Source organism: Pholcus phalangioides, unplaced genomic scaffold (assembly GCF_987345545.1).
Source record: "Pholcus phalangioides strain wild (caught in Gottingen) unplaced genomic scaffold, Ppha-v1.0 ptg000011l_1, whole genome shotgun sequence".
NCBI lineage: Eukaryota > Metazoa > Arthropoda > Arachnida > Araneae > Pholcidae > Pholcus > Pholcus phalangioides.
Genome location: NW_028301604.1, coordinates 63,616,226 through 63,635,833, shown reverse-complemented (window position 1 = coordinate 63,635,833; position 19,608 = coordinate 63,616,226). Strand labels below are relative to the sequence as shown.

General features: G+C 33.5%; 1 protein-coding gene across 3 annotated transcripts in view; it reads right to left on the bottom strand.

The window, feature by feature from the left end:
• The window catches only part of LOC149080697 (serine/threonine-protein kinase 32C-like), a 135,443-nt gene that overhangs the window by 51,430 nt on the left and 64,405 nt on the right, over positions 1-19,608 (bottom strand). For 2 of the 3 annotated variants that reach the window (XM_089239913.1, XM_089239911.1), the window contains exons 2-3: positions 17,925-17,980; positions 8,168-8,332 (exon numbers count right to left, since the gene is read on the bottom strand). In XM_089239913.1, the coding sequence (XP_089096039.1) occupies positions 8,168-8,299 (132 nt within the window). In that variant the 5' untranslated portion in view covers positions 8,300-8,332; positions 17,925-17,980. The remainder of the gene's footprint in view (positions 1-8,167; positions 8,333-17,924; positions 17,981-19,608) is intronic. The other variant, XM_089239912.1, reaches the window with a different exon arrangement.

The window sequence follows — 19,608 nt, the reverse complement described above, 5'->3', positions numbered from 1 at the left end:
CATGAATCAAAGGGACGATGCAGATTATGCAAAAATGGATACTCAACTGTGTTTTGCTCATATTGTAAAAGGGTTTAGTGTGTTGTGATACATAGGAACTATTTAAAAGCTTTCCATGCCAAACTGTAAAGTGTTAAAAAAATGTGTACCTTATTATATTCAAATTATCTAGCGGTACTTAAAGTATATTTTTTTCAAGTAAAAAAAAAACACATGAATTCTTGTTTGTATTTTTTCTTAGTTTGAAAATTTTTTTATAGGCAATATTAGTTTTCCTTAATGACATCCAAGACACCTCTTTTACTCTATATAACTTGTCAAAAAAATTTTCTCTGAATATTTCAATGTTTGTGCAAATTAAAGGGTTAAATCACTGAACACTTCTTATAGCACTGCATTTCTCGCCAACAGTTATTCACAAGGAATAGTTTTCGACTTTTGGCCGCTGCAGATTTGCTATAGGAAGGTGAACAATTGGACGACAATTGACATTTTAAGTGAGAATTGGGGATGTCCCGTATTTATGACATCAATTTTCCCGTATTTTCTTGATCGAATATAGTCACCCTAATTATAATAAAACAACAACTTCACATGCACACTATTTGATTTCATTTACTTATATTTAATATACTTAAAAGTTTTTGAAAACCTTAGATGTAACGGCAACTCGATTATAACGACAAGATTTCGCGGAATCTTCGATGTCGTTATTATCGGGCTTGACTGTATTTTTTATTCTATTTTTTGTCATAAAAACATACTTGGCCCCATTGTAATGTCACTACAGTGCCTTTATATATAGCCTCTTTACAATCAACCGATATCTTTACAATACATATCATTTTCAGGAAAATTCGCCACCTTCTCAATATCTGCTAGATCATTTGATCATTTTTGTCACACCACGATCATTTTCTGCACACGAGGGCTAATTAGACCGGGACCTACAAGTTATTGTTGATTCCGAACGGCAGCCTTTCTTTTATACTCATCGAGAGGTTGGTGCGCTAACCCCTCGATGTGGGACTCCCTGCGGTAACAATCTTTTTCTGCGGTCATATCACCGTTTCTCTTGTACCTCTGTGTCAGGAAAGCTTTCTGACAAAGACGAACTGGGTATCGAACTCGCGGCACCTCTAAACATCCTTTGGTACTTTAGGCGAATATCTTATCGACCTGGGTTACCGTTCCCATATCTGCTAAAAAAATTGAGGTTGTAAATTTACCATAATTTCATATGGTAATTCCATTTTCCATATTACCATAAATTTACCATAATGAGCAACAGACCAGAAATTTACCCTTAATAACAAATTAATAATATATTATATAATCATAAATATATATATATATTTTTCATTTTAAATCATTTTATTAGCTAATAATAAAAATATTTTTTGATTGAATTCAGGTATATTCAAGTTACCCCATATAACTTCCCCGTAACAATTCAAATACATTGAATTAATAAAAAGATCCGTAACATAAAGTTTTCGAGATATGGCCGTTGGAAATAAACATTTATTTAGAATGGGGTAAGCTTTTTTTTTATTTCCACAAATTTGTTCAAAATGTTTGAAACATTTCTACAGCTCTTATAGAACAAATAGTTAACAACTGAACGAGAAAGCGCCATACCATGTTTACTCATCATCACCAAGAGCAGGATTAACCGAGGTGTTTACTCAATGAGCAAACTAAGTGACAGGATGTGTCTTCCCACGTACAATTTACCTGCGGCTGAATAAATTGTGGAGATTTTCACAAATATTTCAATTTGAGAAATGAGCTGCGTCTTCAATATCGAATAAGCATGCCGATCGTGATGTTCTTTTCGAATAGCATCTGAGTCATATGAGTGGTTTAGCATTGTACGCCTTTAACGCACTTTAGTTATGAATTCCAATTTATTACCAATGCGCAAATTACTTCCAACAAATTTGTTAATGTTTCACAGTTACTTTGTTACGTGTACAGCCAGAAGTTTAATAATGATAATTGTTATAATAATAGCAAGTGAATAAGTTTTGCTTCATTAGTGGAACAACTATATGTATCGACAACAGAGTAGTAAGAGATACTAATGTTCATGTTTTAATTAAAAATTATCTATTAATTTTACAAATAAAAATTAAATTTTTGAAAGAAAAATCATTTTGTTATATCTTTAGTATATCTAACAGTAGATGTGATAAATCGGTTATTATATATGCATAATCGCCTATCGTCTCAGTAAGTTTGATAAATTAATCACTTTTACCGGTGATTATGCATAATACCCCAAGAGTCGTTAATAAATTTTTGTAAATGTTAAAATAGTTATCATTTTTGCCGGCGATTAATGCATAATAACCAAGCATCGTTGGTATATTTGATAAATGCTGAAAAATATAAATGCAATCATAATTTGATGAAATGGCACGTAATCTCGGGATACGATCGTGAACTTGATTAAAAAATAGTTCATTACATTGGCGTAAAGTTGTAAAATTTGTTAGATACGATTTCGTTACATCGGGGTCCGATTCTAGAATTCGTTAAATAGGAGTGTATACTATTGGGGTCTGATTGTATATGCACAAAAACTTGTAAAAATTCATAGAATTTGTAAATGAGAGTTCGTTATACCTGGGAATGATAGTAAAATTTGTCTAATAGAAGTTCGCTATATCGAGGTCCGATTTCAGAATTCGTCAAATAGGAGTTATTTCGGGGAAATTCGAAAAAAATTTGTTAAATCAGTGTTCATTATATCCGGTTCAGACTCTAGATCACAAGTACGGTCATCTATGCAAATAATAACTCTTATTACGGCAATTAGACCGATTTATCATATTTACCAACACGGAATAGCGATTATGCATAATAACCGCCAAATGTAAAGAATTCGGAACGATTTTTTTTATCATGTTTATATATATACCAACGGCACTTAGACGTTATGCATAAGGGAGATTTATCAAAATTTTTAAAAAAATGGTCGGTGATTATGCATGATAACCAGATTTATCACATTCACCGTGACATATATATATATATATATTATGACTCGATGAATTTTCAGGTGCATTTTTTGTATCACTCGTAAACTTTACTACAAATGTAGATTGCCATTAAAATTAATACTAAATAATTTCTGAAAATTTCCAGAGAAGAACATAGATAATGATCATTTAAAAAAAATTTCGTCATGGAAACTTAACTATTCTTAGGAATTTCAGATAAAATGATGCAAGTACTTTTAATTTTTTTGTAAAATATAGATAAACTCAGAAGTTACGAAAAAAATATTGATATCATCAATGTAGTGACCTGCTAACTTTTCATTTAACATTGCCAATTGTGTGTAATTAAAATGTTCTCCCTCAAACAGTAAGAGGCTATCCACAACTTTTTTTCGATAACACCAACGACAGATAAAAACGCAACACTCATCGGACATTCTTAGTTGTTTTCCCGACAGAAAGACTGCGAGGCATTTTCCCCTATTGGTTTCAATTTAAAAACATATGCTTCTCACTCATCTATTTTTGCTGTTTCTTATGTGCAAACAAAAATTTAAATTCGGAGATTTTTACGCTGGTATCTCAGTTTTATACATCATCTCAATTTCTTGCCAAAAATCTGTGAGTGAAGAGGATAAGTCAAATAAAAAACTTCCATGTTTCTATATGGCATAATTACTGAGATGTTCAATTTTGAAAATCGTGATTTTCGCCATTTTCATTAAATATTTGTTGACAAAATAATTGCTATTCTTTAGAAGACCAACTATGACATGAACAAAGCTGAATAAAAATTCTGTTTTTGTTGGAGATCTAAACAACTATTAAAACCGTGAAAAGAAATGCAGTTCAGTTTCAGGGGTTGAAGTCTTTATGCATCCACGAAAGAGACGAACGTAAATACATCCAGTTATGAACGAGGTGCAGGCCCGTCATTTAGGGGGGGCTGGCTTTTGAAAATGCACTACAAATGCGTACCTTTATTACATGCTCTTTGCCCCCCCCCTCCCTGGAAAAAGTTGAAATGACGGCCCTGACGAGGTGCATTAGTATAGTAAAAATATATCGTATCAAACTTTATTCCTTTCCGAGATGGTCCATTTTAGCTTGATAAATTTTTCTAAAGATGATGCTACATGTGAAAAGTGACTTTTTTGTTTAAGATTTTAGAAAGAAGGTGTGAGAAAAAGGGATCGTATAAAAAAATTATATTTTGATATGTGTAAAACCGCTGGTGCCAAATAAATAGCATACTATAGTTCTACAAGTTAATTGAGCTTTTTTTCAATTGGAAGTATAGTATGTTTGTATTATCAATGGTTTAAAATTTGAGGGGTGTATAAGGACTTACTTTGCACACTGTGTAATCTACATGATATAATGTACTTCACCATGATAGAGAAAATGGTTATTTCCTGTATCAAAAAGTTCACCAAAGTTGAAACAAACTAAATAATTATAATATCTTACAAATTAATTCTATTAAGTTTTAATGCAGATCGAAGTCTAAACAAAATATCTTCTTTTATCCAGATAATTATAAACTATAACTATAAACTATAGCTATAAACTATTCATAAAAACTCTACTATTGGGAACTTTATTCATCGAAGAAACTTATAACCTTCGAGTTAATAAATCTTAGAGATGAAAGGCAGTGAATGAGATGAAAGTTCATATTCAAGATGGAGATATCCAGCCGAACAAGGCACCAAAACAAACAATTCAATCGAAATAAGAAAACGCCAGAGGAAAGTAATCCAACCCGGAAAAAATAAAAATAAATAAAGAAAAGAATCCAAAAAAGGAATAAATTCTCTAAACCAAATCGTAGAAGTAAAGTTTCGGAAGACTTAGCAATTGAAGGACTCGCATTACAATTTAAGTCTTTTATACTCTGGCTGTTGACTTTATTTCATCGAGTTTCCAAAACTTCAACTCATCGGCGAATGCAATTCAATGGCGATTCTTCCATCCAGTTTTAAACTGCTTTCAGTAGTATCGCCACTTCTTTCAGAACCACCCCTCTCAGCTTTTAATTTTGCATTTGGAAGATGTTTGCGTTGAAACTTCATTTACTCTATGAAGATAGTCAAGGAATAGAAGTTGCTTTCGTGGCACCCCTATTTTCAACATAGCATTAATTGAAAGTTAAGGGAAAAAACATTTCTGTTTCAAATTTTTCTCTTGTCTTTTCTCTCTTTCTTACAAAGAATAGTTTTCGCAACGTGTTACTCAAGATCTTTCTGAAATTCCGGGTTATTTTCCAATCGGGTTGTGCAACACACATGAAAGTTACTGCCTTCAAGTTCAATTCTGAGTTTCGCGAACGGAATAACATAAATATTTTCACAAAGCAAATATATTTTTAAGAAAACTCCAAGAAACTCTTTGGCTCTTTTCCTAGTTAAATAATTGAAACTTAACTTGTTTCTCACTTATATATTTGAATTTAGTGAGAGCAGAATTTGTTGGAGTTTCTTATCAATGGATTGCATTTCTCGGAGAATTTATTTCGGTTTCTTTTGTTGCGCTCTTAGAAAAAAAAATTATCAAAGATTTAGTTTCTTTTATATTTATGCATGAATAGTTCCTATTATCTATGTATAAATGAGAAGTTTGATTTGGTCACAGCAGCGAAAAAATGAATGCACATGGTTATCTACGATTTTAAGTAATCTTTATTATTATTATTTATCCAATTGCAATTATCATATTTTACATCTTTTGGAAGAGGTGTCTATGATCTACTTTTTTATGATTTTTGAGAGATTATATTTTTTTACTGAATCGAGTGTTGCGAATCGTTGGTCCTTTGAAGTTCGTTGCAGCAGTTGTTCTGTTGCTTCAAAAAAGTTAGAATTGATCGTCGTAAGTTATAATGGACCACGATAGCGGTAGAAAATTCCGTTTTAAATATGGCTCAACTTCCGATGACATGCCAAGATGACTGATGAATAAGAGATTTGAGAAATAGAGAAAACAAAAAGTTTGTCAACATTTCGAAAACAAAAAGTTTGTCAACATTTCGAAAACAAAAAGTTTGTCAACATTTCGAAAACAAAAAGTTTGTAAACATTTCGAAAACAAAAAGTTTGTCAACATTTCGAAAACAAAAATACATATTTCAGAGTTCCAACCTAATTTCTATTGTTTCTTTGGAATTTCCAAAATCTTACGTGAAAAATGCAGTATATTTATATGTATATATTGAAAAGTTTAAACAAAAAACACATGTTTTGAATGAAAAAATGAGTAGCGCAAGCACTTTTGTCATTTAAAAAGCTATTTTATAGCTATTTCTTCATTCTCTATATATATTCATATCTCTAGATTTTTTTCGCACTAATATATATATATATAATATACAGGGTGATTCAGAAAAACCACGCCAAACTGAAAGGGCATTTCAGGCATACGATAACAATCCAAAATCATACAGAAACAGATGCGCAAACGCCATCGGGAGCCCCTACAGGGAGTTGTTGCGTCACACACTTTTAAAGCAATCCCGAATTCAGCAAGAATAAAGTCGTAATTCTGACAACATAAATACTAGGGCGGGAATCGATTAATCGAGTTTTAATTGAATATTTTCAAATACTATTCATTCATAACAAACGTAGTGTTGGTAACAATATAGTATTAATTCATGCTATCAAAATGTATTCATTTCACGCATCTGCATGAATGAAATACAAGTAGGATTTTGTGTTTAAAAGTTTCCCATCCGTGTAAAATATTGTTTCTCTTTTTTTTTTTATTTGACAATAACACTATAAGTATAATCTCATACAAAAACAGAAAATACTGGTACAAAAAGACAAAAAACAGAAACAAAAAAATACATATAAATACATGGATTAGGAACATTCACTCTATGACCCCAAGGGACTAAGGTGTCCTCTCCCAGTAGGTCTACAAAAGTAATCTATTTTCTGTTGGCACATGGCAACCGTCATTCAATGGCAAATCATTCATGTTTCAATTTATGTTATTTTAAAATAATTTTTTTTTCTTTTAATGTAAAGTAGCAGAAAGAATTATTTAATATCAAGATATGTGTGTGTACCTCCACTTTCCATCTTATTTGTGTAATCGGTATTGCATACTGTTACTGTTATTATCCATCATTTGTTAAGCATTTTGTTACTGTTATCAATTATCTGTATTTATTACACGATTTCTTCATAGTTTATATCTTTTACAAATGAGTAAATATTGAAATTTGAGCTTATATTTGTACTCATTTCACGTCAAAGAAGTTTTCACGACAAGAATTGGCATGCTGTAAATTCCTGACAACCATAGTAACCGAGATTGGAAATAATAAATCGTCAGTAAACTTTCACTTTAATTTGTTTTGTGCAGAATAATTTATGTTTGGTGACACATCGCTATGTTGTGATTATGACAAATAAGAAAGTATCAAAGTTATTTTTTTTTAGAATTTGTCGAAGCTTTCTAGATATAACCTACACATAACAGGGTGCCCCAAAAAATCGTAAATAGTTTAAAAATTTATAAAAATTGTAGGAATTTGTATAGTTGAATGCCGTTTGCGAAAAAGTTATTCTTACGAAGGGGAATTTTTTTGGACATAAAAAAATAGTTAAAATTTTTGCTGATAGAGGGCGCTGCACGAAAAAAAATCAGTGGAAATATAAAATATCAGTCATATAAAATGCAGGGTTCTAGGATGCTTATTTCTGAATTTTCCTGTTAATGGCGCTCGAATAAGATTTTCATCGTGATGTTGACATTGGTTGTTTGAAGTTGTTTTACCTCAGCCATGAATCACTAGCTTTACGAACGTTTCAGACACATAAGAGATGAAAGAAAGGTTTAGGTACAATCACTTCTGCCGGACTTTCATGTAGCACCCTCATTGACAAAAGTTTGAACTAACTTTGTTTCCTGTACAAAAAAAAATCTCCTTTCGTGAGAATAACTTTCTCGCAAACCGCATTCAAATACACCGATTCTTTCCATTTTTATGAACTTTTAAACTATTTATGAATTTATGGGACATCCTGTACAATAACAATGCGTGCCTCTCTTTCAAATATTTATATCTAACTAAACAGCATAATGTACCTATAGAACCAAAAACCCTCTCCTAAAGTGCAGACACTCATTTTCAAAAACCTTAAAGTTACCTGAAATGTGAACCACAAATTCACTAGAAATGGATGATCGAGAGATGAAAGTATTTCGATTTCTCGAATAACATTTTTGAAAGCATCTTTTTCAACACACTGGTTCTTGTTCATGTACTTCATAGCGTACATTTTTCTCGAGTCTTTCTTTTGAACGATACAAACCTAAAAATAAAAACGTGACAGATAATATAGCACCCGGTGTGTTTCGGAATTTTGTCAGAAAAACTATATTTCCACACAACTAATTTGACATATTTCAAGGAAGAGTATAGCAGATTCTAACAGAAAAACAATAAATAAAATAGCATAATATCCGCGAAGTTTCTCTTTCTTCCTGAAAATACAATGGATGAGAGCGATGCTATTCTTATGACGGGATTGAGACCATAAGACGAAGTAACTGAGGGAAGTAATGGAGGGTATTATGGGCTATCAATAATTCACTTTTCCATTTTAACATTTTCTTCCTTCAACGCTACACGCTATAAAATTTTTCAGAGCAAAGGAAAATAGCCGTGGGAGAAGCAGCCTCATTTTACAAATTTCTTCGCAATGTGAAGAACAAAGCAGCACTTTATACAACGAGTTTGCTGTGGCTGCCTGCCCACAAACATCTGTTTTAAAGGGAAACATATTTCATTTTTTATATTTCAATTTTATTTTACTCAAACTGATGACATTTTAAATGATGCTCGAATCGATGCAAATCAAAATATCACGCTAGGTGAAAAAAACATAAAATAGTTACGTTACCTGATTCCAAATCTTAGAAACGAGTACGCATTCATGCGCACCCTTTATAACGTCACTTACATCACTTTACTACAGATGGTGACATAATATCGAAAAAAGAACAATAATTGTTTCCCAACCACACACAAAACAACCTCTTTTTATACATATTACAGCATTTTTCTTTCGGGAATGCTTTTTAATGCAGGGTATTTAACAAAGAATCGTGCATTAGTAGTGTTGTTCCACATATTTTATTTATTTCTGAATAGAAGAAGGAAGAGCTAACCTTAGAGCAATGTTCCCTCCAAGCTCCACGCACGACAGCGTAAGCAAAATCCCGAAATTCACTACTGATCCATGTAACAAATTGTCTTACCCCGCACAGAGAAATTAGGTCCGGGCAGGTAAAATCAATTAAAAGGGAATGTTGTCCCAGGGCCATGCGCACGCTGATGAAGAGATATCTGTTTCGCAATGCAAGTTGTTTTCGAAGAAAAAAAAATAATAATTTCGGAAACCTGAAAATGTGAAATCAAAATGGGGAAATTTCGAATACGTATGAGGATACTCAGAATGATATCAAAAGTGAGGACGTCTGGTAACCCTACCCTAAAAATACCTCTTACACCACGAGCAATTTAGATTATTAAAATACAAGTTCACATTTTACGCACCTCGCTATCTGGGACAAAGAAATTCTGTCTCTCCTCTTTTACTGTATCATAATGGATTAAGTCGCAGATCAGGCACCTCATTTTAATCTCGGCACCTTCCCGAGGGCACTGCAAAAAGACTACTTAATCGTACATGCACCTTGTAACCGTTCGTCTGGGAATTTCTAATGAATTAATGAATTGGTTACATGCAGGAACACCCGTGCGTGTAGGCGTAGGTGGCCCTTACTATTTATGACATCAGAGTTATGCTCTTGTTTGGTTTCATACTGGTACTGTCATTTGTCCTAAACATTTTGAATCGAAAATGGCAAATTCCAGAATTTTCATGTTGTGTAAATATTGTGTTGAAGGTGTGCCTGCTTCTACGAAGAGACTTTTTCAAATGGGAGAACGGCTCGCATTTACGCCTCGAAGTAGAGAAAACCAGCCAAAAAGACTTGTCAATTGTCACCCTCAGTCTCTCTCTCTGTCTAATCTGTCTATGAACACACCCGAGAAATCTTCTTTCTTCTCTTTCTAATTCGTCGAGGGAGACACGCGATCATAGATCAGGGACATAATTGAATTTATCATCGGTACTTGATCAGAACTGAAACTAAACGATATTTTTTCCTTTTTCTGTACCTTGATTCGAGTCAAGAGACTCCGTATTGGAAGAGTAGATGAGCTTTACCCAATAATACTCAAAATTCACTAATGAATAAAGCAAGCATACGGAAAATACAAAATTCCTAATTTACTTCGACACACAGTGGGTGTCGTCTTCAGAGGAAATATACAGGATGATTTAAAAATCAACGTACAAACTTTTAGGGGAAATAGAAAACACAAAAACAAAACAGAATCACATAGGAAACCCCAACCTGATCAGCTAGAGGATAAACGAAGATGCAGAAATGACAAACCAATAATGGGTAGAAAAAGTCTACTTAGCGATACTTTACACGAGGACAGTACTGTACACGTTAAGTTTCACAACAAGTGCTCCAAGTTCCTACCTGGTATTTCGCGAACGTTTGCAGCTGCGACGGAGATTCTTGCGACGTGGATGGTAAAAACTTTGAGCACTTGTTGTGAAACTTGACGTGTACACGTACTGTCCTCGTGTAAAGTATCGCTGAATAAAGAGTTTTCAACCCATTATTGGCTTGTCATTTCTGCTTTTTCGTTTATCCTTCAGCTGATCAGGTTGGGGTTTCCGGTCATACATTCTTATGTGATTTTGTTTTGTTTCTGTGGTTTTTTTTCTACCTCCACTAAAAGTTTGTACGTTGAGTTTTGAATCACCCTGTGTACTGTATAACCACTAATCATGCTGACCGAGGATTGGATACCAAATCTTAACTCTCGGTTGTTTAGCGGAAAAAAGTACATCTGCTCACTTCAAACGTTGTGGTCAGAATGAAGCTGAGAGCCTGCATGTAAGTCTAATGCAACGCCCTGATTGGCCTCTGGCGAAATGGAGCTGCCCGATTGATCTATTCGAATTTTCTTGAGATTCTCCCTCGTAATAAACCTCAGCCATGTGTTGCGATTAGTGGTGTGGATTTATTATCGTTTACTAATGCAGTCGAACTTGATTAATTCGCAGTCCAAAGTCACTGGAAAAAAGTTCGAATCGTCCCCAAAATTCAAATTATAAAGTTAATTTATCCTAGATCTGTAAAATGACTGCTAATTGCAACTTAATCATCACAATTCACATAGGATAATAATTATCAATTTGCTAAAATTTTGTCATCAGTTACGAGAAACTGTTTTCCAAATTTTAATAATATATATAATTCATCTAAGCTGCTACATTATTCCGCTGTTCTGAAATCAGCATCGATGCAGAATTTCTTGACCATACCCAAATCCTAATTTGAGGAAACAGTTCATGATCATCTGTTATGAAACTGTTTCCCAAATTTTGCTCATCATTCTTATGCTATCAAGGAGAGAGAAATATACTTTCATTTTAACGTATTACCATCTGAACTTTCCAATACTTTCTATACTCTTATTAATGACGACTAAAAGATTCTGATTTTGTATTTTAAACTATCTATCCTATAGATTGAAAAGCATAATCGGTGTTAAGTAGAACACATTCTCGATGCACTCTAGCTGAGCAATGTCAAAATGGGCATTAATTTATCAAAAAAAAGTAGAGAAAAACTGAATTTTCAAACTTTTTTTATGAGTCTTTAAAAAAATGTGTTGTTTAACAACTTGATCGAGAAAATCAGTCTGGTTTCTTATAGAATTTTCAGAAACTAAATTTATTCTTTTAAAAAAAATCATGATTTTTTCCTCCAAAAAAACTTATGGGGAGTTTGTAAAATTTCGAATCATCCGAAATTTGAATTAACCAGTTCTGTATATTTTTGAAGGCCCCGAATATATGTGCCTTCGTAGAAGTTTAAATCAGCCGTGAACTATGTGAAAAACTCTCCTTCCTCAAATTTGAATCAATGGTCCTCTTGCCAGCAGTGAGCGGCGATATTCGATTTTTCGCATTCTTGATCCTTAACACAGCGAGCTTGCTCATTTAATTTTGTTTTTATGAGCCTCCTTGTCTGTCCTATATAAACAAAAGGGCAATCGTCACATGGAATGTAATAGATGCCTCGTGTTTATTCTGTGATATAGCATCTTTAGGGAGCTTTAAACTTTTTAGTAGACACATCTGTGGTAGTCAAGTTAAACTTTTCTAGAACCGGTTTGATCTTCAGCGCGACTATTGGATCGTGGGAGGCCACAGAAAGTTTAGTTATACCCGACAATAACGGAAAATCGACTCCGTACTCCATGGCAAAGTTATTGCAAAAAGCACTATCAATGAACACCTCACCCTAGACAAATCAAACGGCATATGATGTTTAACGAAACGATACGATGCAGCAATAATCTTGAAACTGCACTCTACCGAAACAATAAAAAACAAAAGTCATAGTGAGAGAGGAAAAATTAAATGCTCGATTCAACCAAAAAAATAATATTAATCTTCCCAAGCAAATACCTACCATTCACAAGTTAAGCGCATATCATACGATGTAAATAATATAAAATTCGTATAACAGAAAGAACATTTTCACAAAAAAATATATATAATAATAATAATAATAATAAAATCCAGCGCATTTTAATTTCATTTCATAAATGGTAGTGAAGAGTTTCGAGTGAATGGTATAAACACGCTCGTAAAAGAGTTCTGATTATTTGAGAAAAGGAGTGTTTATACACTACAAAAACGTTTTCTTGCCGAGTCACCAAAATAAATAAATAACACTAAATAAAAACAATAAAAAAATAACAATACCAACCGCTTTTCTTTTCTATTTTTTTTTTTATTTCGTGGAGGATATTTTTTGTATGAACTGATCTGATATCATGGAACCGAATCTAATTTTCCTTTCGAAAATTTGAAGGTATTTTCTAAAGGAGAAGAGTATTTTTGGTTTTAAATAGCACCACACTTTAAGGGGACAAAAGAGTTTATCTCTTCCTTAACAGGTCGTGAAAATCTTTTCATGAGAAAAGATGGATAAAAGCGATCGTATCTTATATTCAAGTGTGAATAAAAAGCTTTTTCTATTTAAAATTATATATTGTTAAGGTGACACATACCTGCTCGTTTCGTAAAGGAAAAATGTCAGCAATGTCTGCTACTTTTTTTAAATTAACATCCAAGCAAAAGTAGCTGCTTACGCTCTCATTTAATAAAATGGTTCGTATTATATACTCTGTACAAAGTGTCCCATAAGTTCATAACAAATTTAATAATTCATAAAAATTAAAAGAATCGGTATATTTAAAGTCGGTTTAAGAAAAGGTTATATTCTCACGATGGGGGATTTCTTTTTTTCGCCCAGAACAAAAATATTAGCTCAGATTTTTTGTCGATATAAGGCACTGCACGACGCAGGATTTATTGAAACGGAACCTCTCTTCAATATCTTCTGTGTCCGAAACGTTCGTAAACCTGCAGCTGGGGTTGACGTAAAACAACTTCACCAATAATGCCACCAATGTCAACATCACAATGAAAACCTTATGTTAGCGCCGTAACGGGAAAATTCAGAAATGAGCCGTTAATCGTACACCCTGCATTTTATGTGATTCTGACGTGCATATTTCCAGTGATTTGCTTTCGTGCAGTGCCCTCTATCGACAAAAACTTTAACTAAATATTTTTCTGATACCAAAACAAAAACCCCATTCGTGGAATAACTTTTTCCCAAACCGCACTCAAATATACCAAATCTTTCAATATTTTAGAATTTTTAAAGTATTCGTGAATTTATGGGATACTCCGTATACTATTAGAATGAAATTCTCAATTGAAAGTACGGTATTTTTGTTATTCCCATTTGATACAAAATACTTTGGTTGGGCGCGGTAGCCCGGGTCGATAATTACTCGCCTAAAGTACCAAAGGCTGTTCAGAGATATCGCAAGTTCGATACCCGTGGGGGAAGGGTTCGTCCTTATCAGAAATTTTCCTAACACAGGGGTCCAACAGAAACGGTGACATGACCACAGAAAAATATTGCTACCGCAGCTCCCATACCGAGGGGTTATCGTACCAACCTCTCGGTGAGTACAAAACAAAAAGGCTTCCGTTCGGAATCGGCATAAATTGTAGGTTACGGTCTAATTAGCCCTCGTGTGCAGAAAATGATCAAATAATTTAGTTCATAATTGATGAAAGAAGTTTAAAAATCAAACGAAACTATGTATGGCTGTATTTTAAACAACAATCTTACAATACAAAACAATTTTCGGGAAAAATTACTTTAATAATTTTTAAAAAAATCAGCGAGATGACCAATGACCAATTTGGTTTATTCTAGGCTCTTTCGAAAGCTAATGCAATGGACAAGTTTTTGGAAAATTTGATCGATTGTAGCTGGAAGGGTTTTTACGGAATTGGTGATAAAAAATTCTGATTTCATTTCGATTTTGAACTTCGCCAATCTTCCAGTGCCTGTAGCTCGCCATCAAATCCAGATATTTCGATGAAATTGGTGTGACCTTATAATATTTTTCTGCGCTTTCCAAATATGTGCTTGGTTTGTGTGTAGGTCTCTAAGAAACTTCACAAATCCAGATTTTTTCAGACTTCACGCATTTTTTTTCCATCGATTATCCTCCATAACTCGAAAACGGTTCAAGATAAGACAGGGTTGGTAGGTTTTTTTCGTGATCCGCTTGGGTTCGTTGTCTATCACCCCCTTCCGTTTGGCAGAATAGATAGGATTCACACCCTGTGTATCACGTATAATATAGTATCACGCCGAACCAAAACCGCTGGAGCTATAAAGATGAAATTTGGTCAGTATTATATTTTTGAAATGTAGAGACTCACTGAGAGAGAATTTCTGAAAATTGAACCCGTAATGGTCATGAGGGTTTCAAATGTTATCTGGAGGAATAATCGCTGAGCAAGTACCAAATTACAATCTTCGGATCACCAAATCCACGTGAGCTAAGCCACGGGTAACAGCTAGTTTCAAAATATCCCTTCTTTCTCCTCTCATTCGTCTCATCAAAGCAAATGCTTTCTTAATGTTGAGAATTTTCATAGCAATCTCTTTTATCCCATCGCATTGTCCTGCTGAAATTGTCCAAGTCCGTCGGAATGCACAATGGACATGAATGGGTGCAGGTGATCAGACAGGATGCTTACGTAACTGTCACCTGTCAGAGTCGTATCTAGACGTATCAGGGGTCCCATATCACGCCAACTGCACACGCCCCATACCATCACAGAGCCTCCACCAGCTTGAACAGTCCCCTGTTGACATGTAGGGTCCATGGATTCATGAGGTTGTCTCCATACCCGTACACGTCCATCAGCTCGAGGCAATTGGAACCGAAACTCGTCAGACCAGGCAACGTGTTTCCAGTCCTCAACAGTCCAACGTCGGTGTTGTCGGGCCCAGGCGAGGCGTAAAGCTTTGTGTCGTGCAGTCATCAAGGGTACACGAGTGGGCCTTCGGCTCCGAAAGCCCATATCGATGATGTTTCGTTGAATGGTTCGCACGCTGACACTTGTTGATGGCCCAGCATTGAAATCTGCAGCAATTTGCGGAAGGGTTGTACGTCTGTCACGTTTAATGATTCTCGTCAGTCGTCGTTGGTCCCGTTCTTGCATGATCTTTTTCCGGCCGCAGCGATGTCGTAGATTTAATTTTTTACCGGATTCTCGATATTCACTGTACACTTGTGAAATGGTCGTACGTGAAAATCCAAATTTCATCGCTACCTCGGAGATGCTATTGTCCCATCTCTCGTGCGCCGACTATAACACCACGTTCGAACTCACTTAAATCTCGATAACCTGCCATTGTAGCAGCAGTAACCGATCTAACAACTATGCCAGACACTTCTTGTGTTATATAGGCGTTGCCGACCACAGCGCCGTACTCTGATTGGTTCCATATCTCTTTATTTGCATACGCATGCCTCTACCAGTTTTTTTGGCTCTTCAGTTTAGTTAAGGCATATCTCAAACATTTTGAAAGATGAAAATATTGAGATAACATTTTTCGTATTAAGATTTCAGTGTGAATATCGATAAAAGAAAATCACTTCTGTACACCATGATTATACAGGAATGCTAAAGTGCTCCAAATATAAATAATCAAAAACAAGAATGATTTATTTTACTTTCAAGTGAGTTATTATAGCATGTGTGTCGAATTGTACATCAAATGTTTTTCTCAATTTAATTATTGAATGAATGGCAATCTACAAATATAAATGCTTCTTTAGATATGGCACAAGATTTGCATAACGTATCTGATATCAGCCTGCATATATGTGTTTGAAAAACAATTTAACAAAACAATATAGCGATAGACTTTTTCCTTATTGTGTTTGTAATTACGAAATATTGGATAAGTGTTTTAATTTCAATCACTCTTTAGTAATTCCATGCGCAGATGTAAAACGTATACTGCACTGTACGCTTTGTTTGGTCATATTCCCCGATACAGCAGTTCTATTGGAAGAATTCAGAAACTAATGAATACGGTTTTCTTTAAGTTTACATAAACATACACATAACCTTCACCTATTCATCAACACATACCGTGCAGGAAAAAGAACAAAAAATAATTTTTTTTATTGTTTGATTCTGTTGATCGTACGTTTACATTCGCCATTATCAAGGATGGGAAGGGGGTCTTCTGTGATGAGCAACAGGCAATTCTATTTTATAGCGTTTTATTTTCTTTCTTACGATGTTCCAGAATAAAACATGGTTTCACATTACGTTTTATTGGATTGGCATTGTAACGCTCGACTGGAATAAAGGAAATCTCTCATCATTTTATCGCTCCTCTAGGGATGTGCTCTATTTTTTTTACCCCTCGCTATTGTGTATTCAATACCTCTTGCAGTTTTTATAGCTTCATATTACTGTCTTAGGAAAGCAAATAAATAACGAAAATAATAACATGTAAAATTTCCTTCTTTTTAAATATCTTGAAAACTCACACAATGCTTTGAATTTCATCCATTCATAAGCACATGCAAATAAATTTCTTTACGTTTTTATGCTCAGTTTACTCTCAATAAAAATGTATTTCCTTAAAAGTGAAAAAAAATTGCAAAAATCAAGCATTAAAATTCAACGAGTTGAATATATCTCATCTGCCATTTACAAAAGACGTATTTCATTTGTAAAAGAAAATATTTTGTAATGCTGATTTAATCGTAAACAAGTTTTTTATTTAATAGAACATTCATTACAACTCCTTAGAAATGCAAAGAAAGAAATTTATGAATACTTGCCTACATAGGTTAAATTAAACATGAAAAATAACGCAAGTCCTTATCAATAACGTTGCATAGCTACGATAATGTTTCTGTCATATTTACAAATGAATTTGGCAATGCTGTATGCTTACTTCAAACTCCCATTTTTTACGGTTTTTAACTCCCATTTATCAAAATTAAATATATTAAATATTAATGATTTACATTCGCTGTTTCATCCGCAAAATAAAAAAAATATGATGTTTTCGAGCAACTTACTCATGAATAAATAATATAAAATATTCAAACATCATATTCGAAGGTTATAAAAAAGTTTGATACATACGTGTGTACTGTTCGTTAAAGAAGTTTTTACTGCAACATATACGTGTTATGACATATTTGTATCCCTGTTATTTTTAACTATTGATATTAAATTATAATTTCATTAAAATTTATTCTGAACGTAAAATTCATGAAAATAATTCACATTCCTTCTTCTGTTTCTTTCCAATCGCTATGAAATATATCTGCTAATACAAAAAAAAACAAAGACAATATTCTACATTTTTAGAATTTATGAATAAGCTCACCTTCCCGAAGCTTCCTTTACCAATTGCTCTTAGGATTTGAAAATCATCGAAGCACACTGAAAAAAGAAGGTTTACGTATGAAAAAAATGCATTTCTTAATCTTTAATTACTGTTGTTTCATAATATTTAGTTTTACTTGCAATACTTTTCAAACTAGTTTTTTTCTTCCTTCAATATCGTTTATTAGAAAACAACCTTCTATTTGATTTTTTTCATATAAAATTGTGTACGATATAAAAATTTAATAAATTTTTTTCGTCTCAATTTCCAAAACATAATGGATTTCGAGAATGAAGGATTTGATATTGGAAATGGAAGAAAAAGTTCAAGGAATGCTTGTTTTAACAAATATACTGAAGCAAAAAATATGTAAACCTTTCTATTTTTAATGATTTTCTTTTTTTTTAATATCGTAAAAATGGTTATGAATAATTTTTCCACTCTTCTAACAATTTAGATTTAATATTGTTCGGTCATCGAACCACTTTTACTTTTCTCTTCATTCGCCGGTCATTTTTTTTCTTAAAGGAGGTTCGTTCAAACTGGAATCTTGCTTGTGAATCAAAATCCGAGTTACCATAAATAGACAAGCATTTCTAGGATACAAACTTGAAGCTATCAAACTGATTATTAAAAGAGACCAAACGATGTGCATCAACTATTATCAAGTGGAAATGTTTTTAACTTTTAACCCTTTATATTTGGCAGTGTTGCTCTCAAAAGCGGCATGAGCTTCTTATATTTTTCAAATAAAGGAATTTTATATTTTGAGCTAGTTTCGGCATGGATTTTTACTTGAGGGCTGTTCATGAAATTTCTATAGTTACCAGCACAATGGTTCAAAGATACACGTGTGTGTTCTGTTTTTTGACAAGCCAAGCAAGAACGGTATTTGATCCTTGAATTTTGAGGAGAAATACATTGTGTTTAAGGGACATGTGCATTCTTCAACAGTGATAGAAAAGTAAGTTGTAAAACAATAAATGACATTTTTAAACAATTCAAATCTACATAAATCATATAAATATAGTGTATTCCCTGAAGTGCAACGTCCCATACTTTTTACAAATATTGACAATGATTTTTTTTTTTGTCATGTAATAGCATTCAGGGTACCTCATTTTCTTAATATAACCCCTCAAAAAATTTTCCCCGGTATTTCAATGCTTGGTAATTAAAAAGTTAAAGCACGTTCGGATTTTTTTAACGCATGGTACTTAATATGTACAAAGCGATATCGTTATGCTCCCTTACTGGCGTTAACAATAATTCTTAAAGCCAGTTGTTCATCAGCAATCCAGTATGAATATTCCAACATTCGTCTTCCAATAATCTTCAATTTAATTACTCAGAATGATAACTTCATAAAATAATAATTGGTCTAAACTATTGTTACACACACACACCACAAAATATATAAGACAATTCCATCTTATTTAAGTTAATTGAAGGTTCGAAAATAGTACTTTATTTCGAATAATTGTCTCTCTCTCTCTCTCTCTCTCTCTCTGATCAGCAGCAGACGATGCATCTTGTTTAAACAATGTTCAAGTCGTAATAAAGCTTAAAGTTGAATAGAAGTATGATAATGTTATCGTGGACTTCACAATCCAAACCGATCCTAATAAACTAGATTCCTCCAATCTAATTATGAATATGGAGCAGTTTCGGTTGTATTTACGGT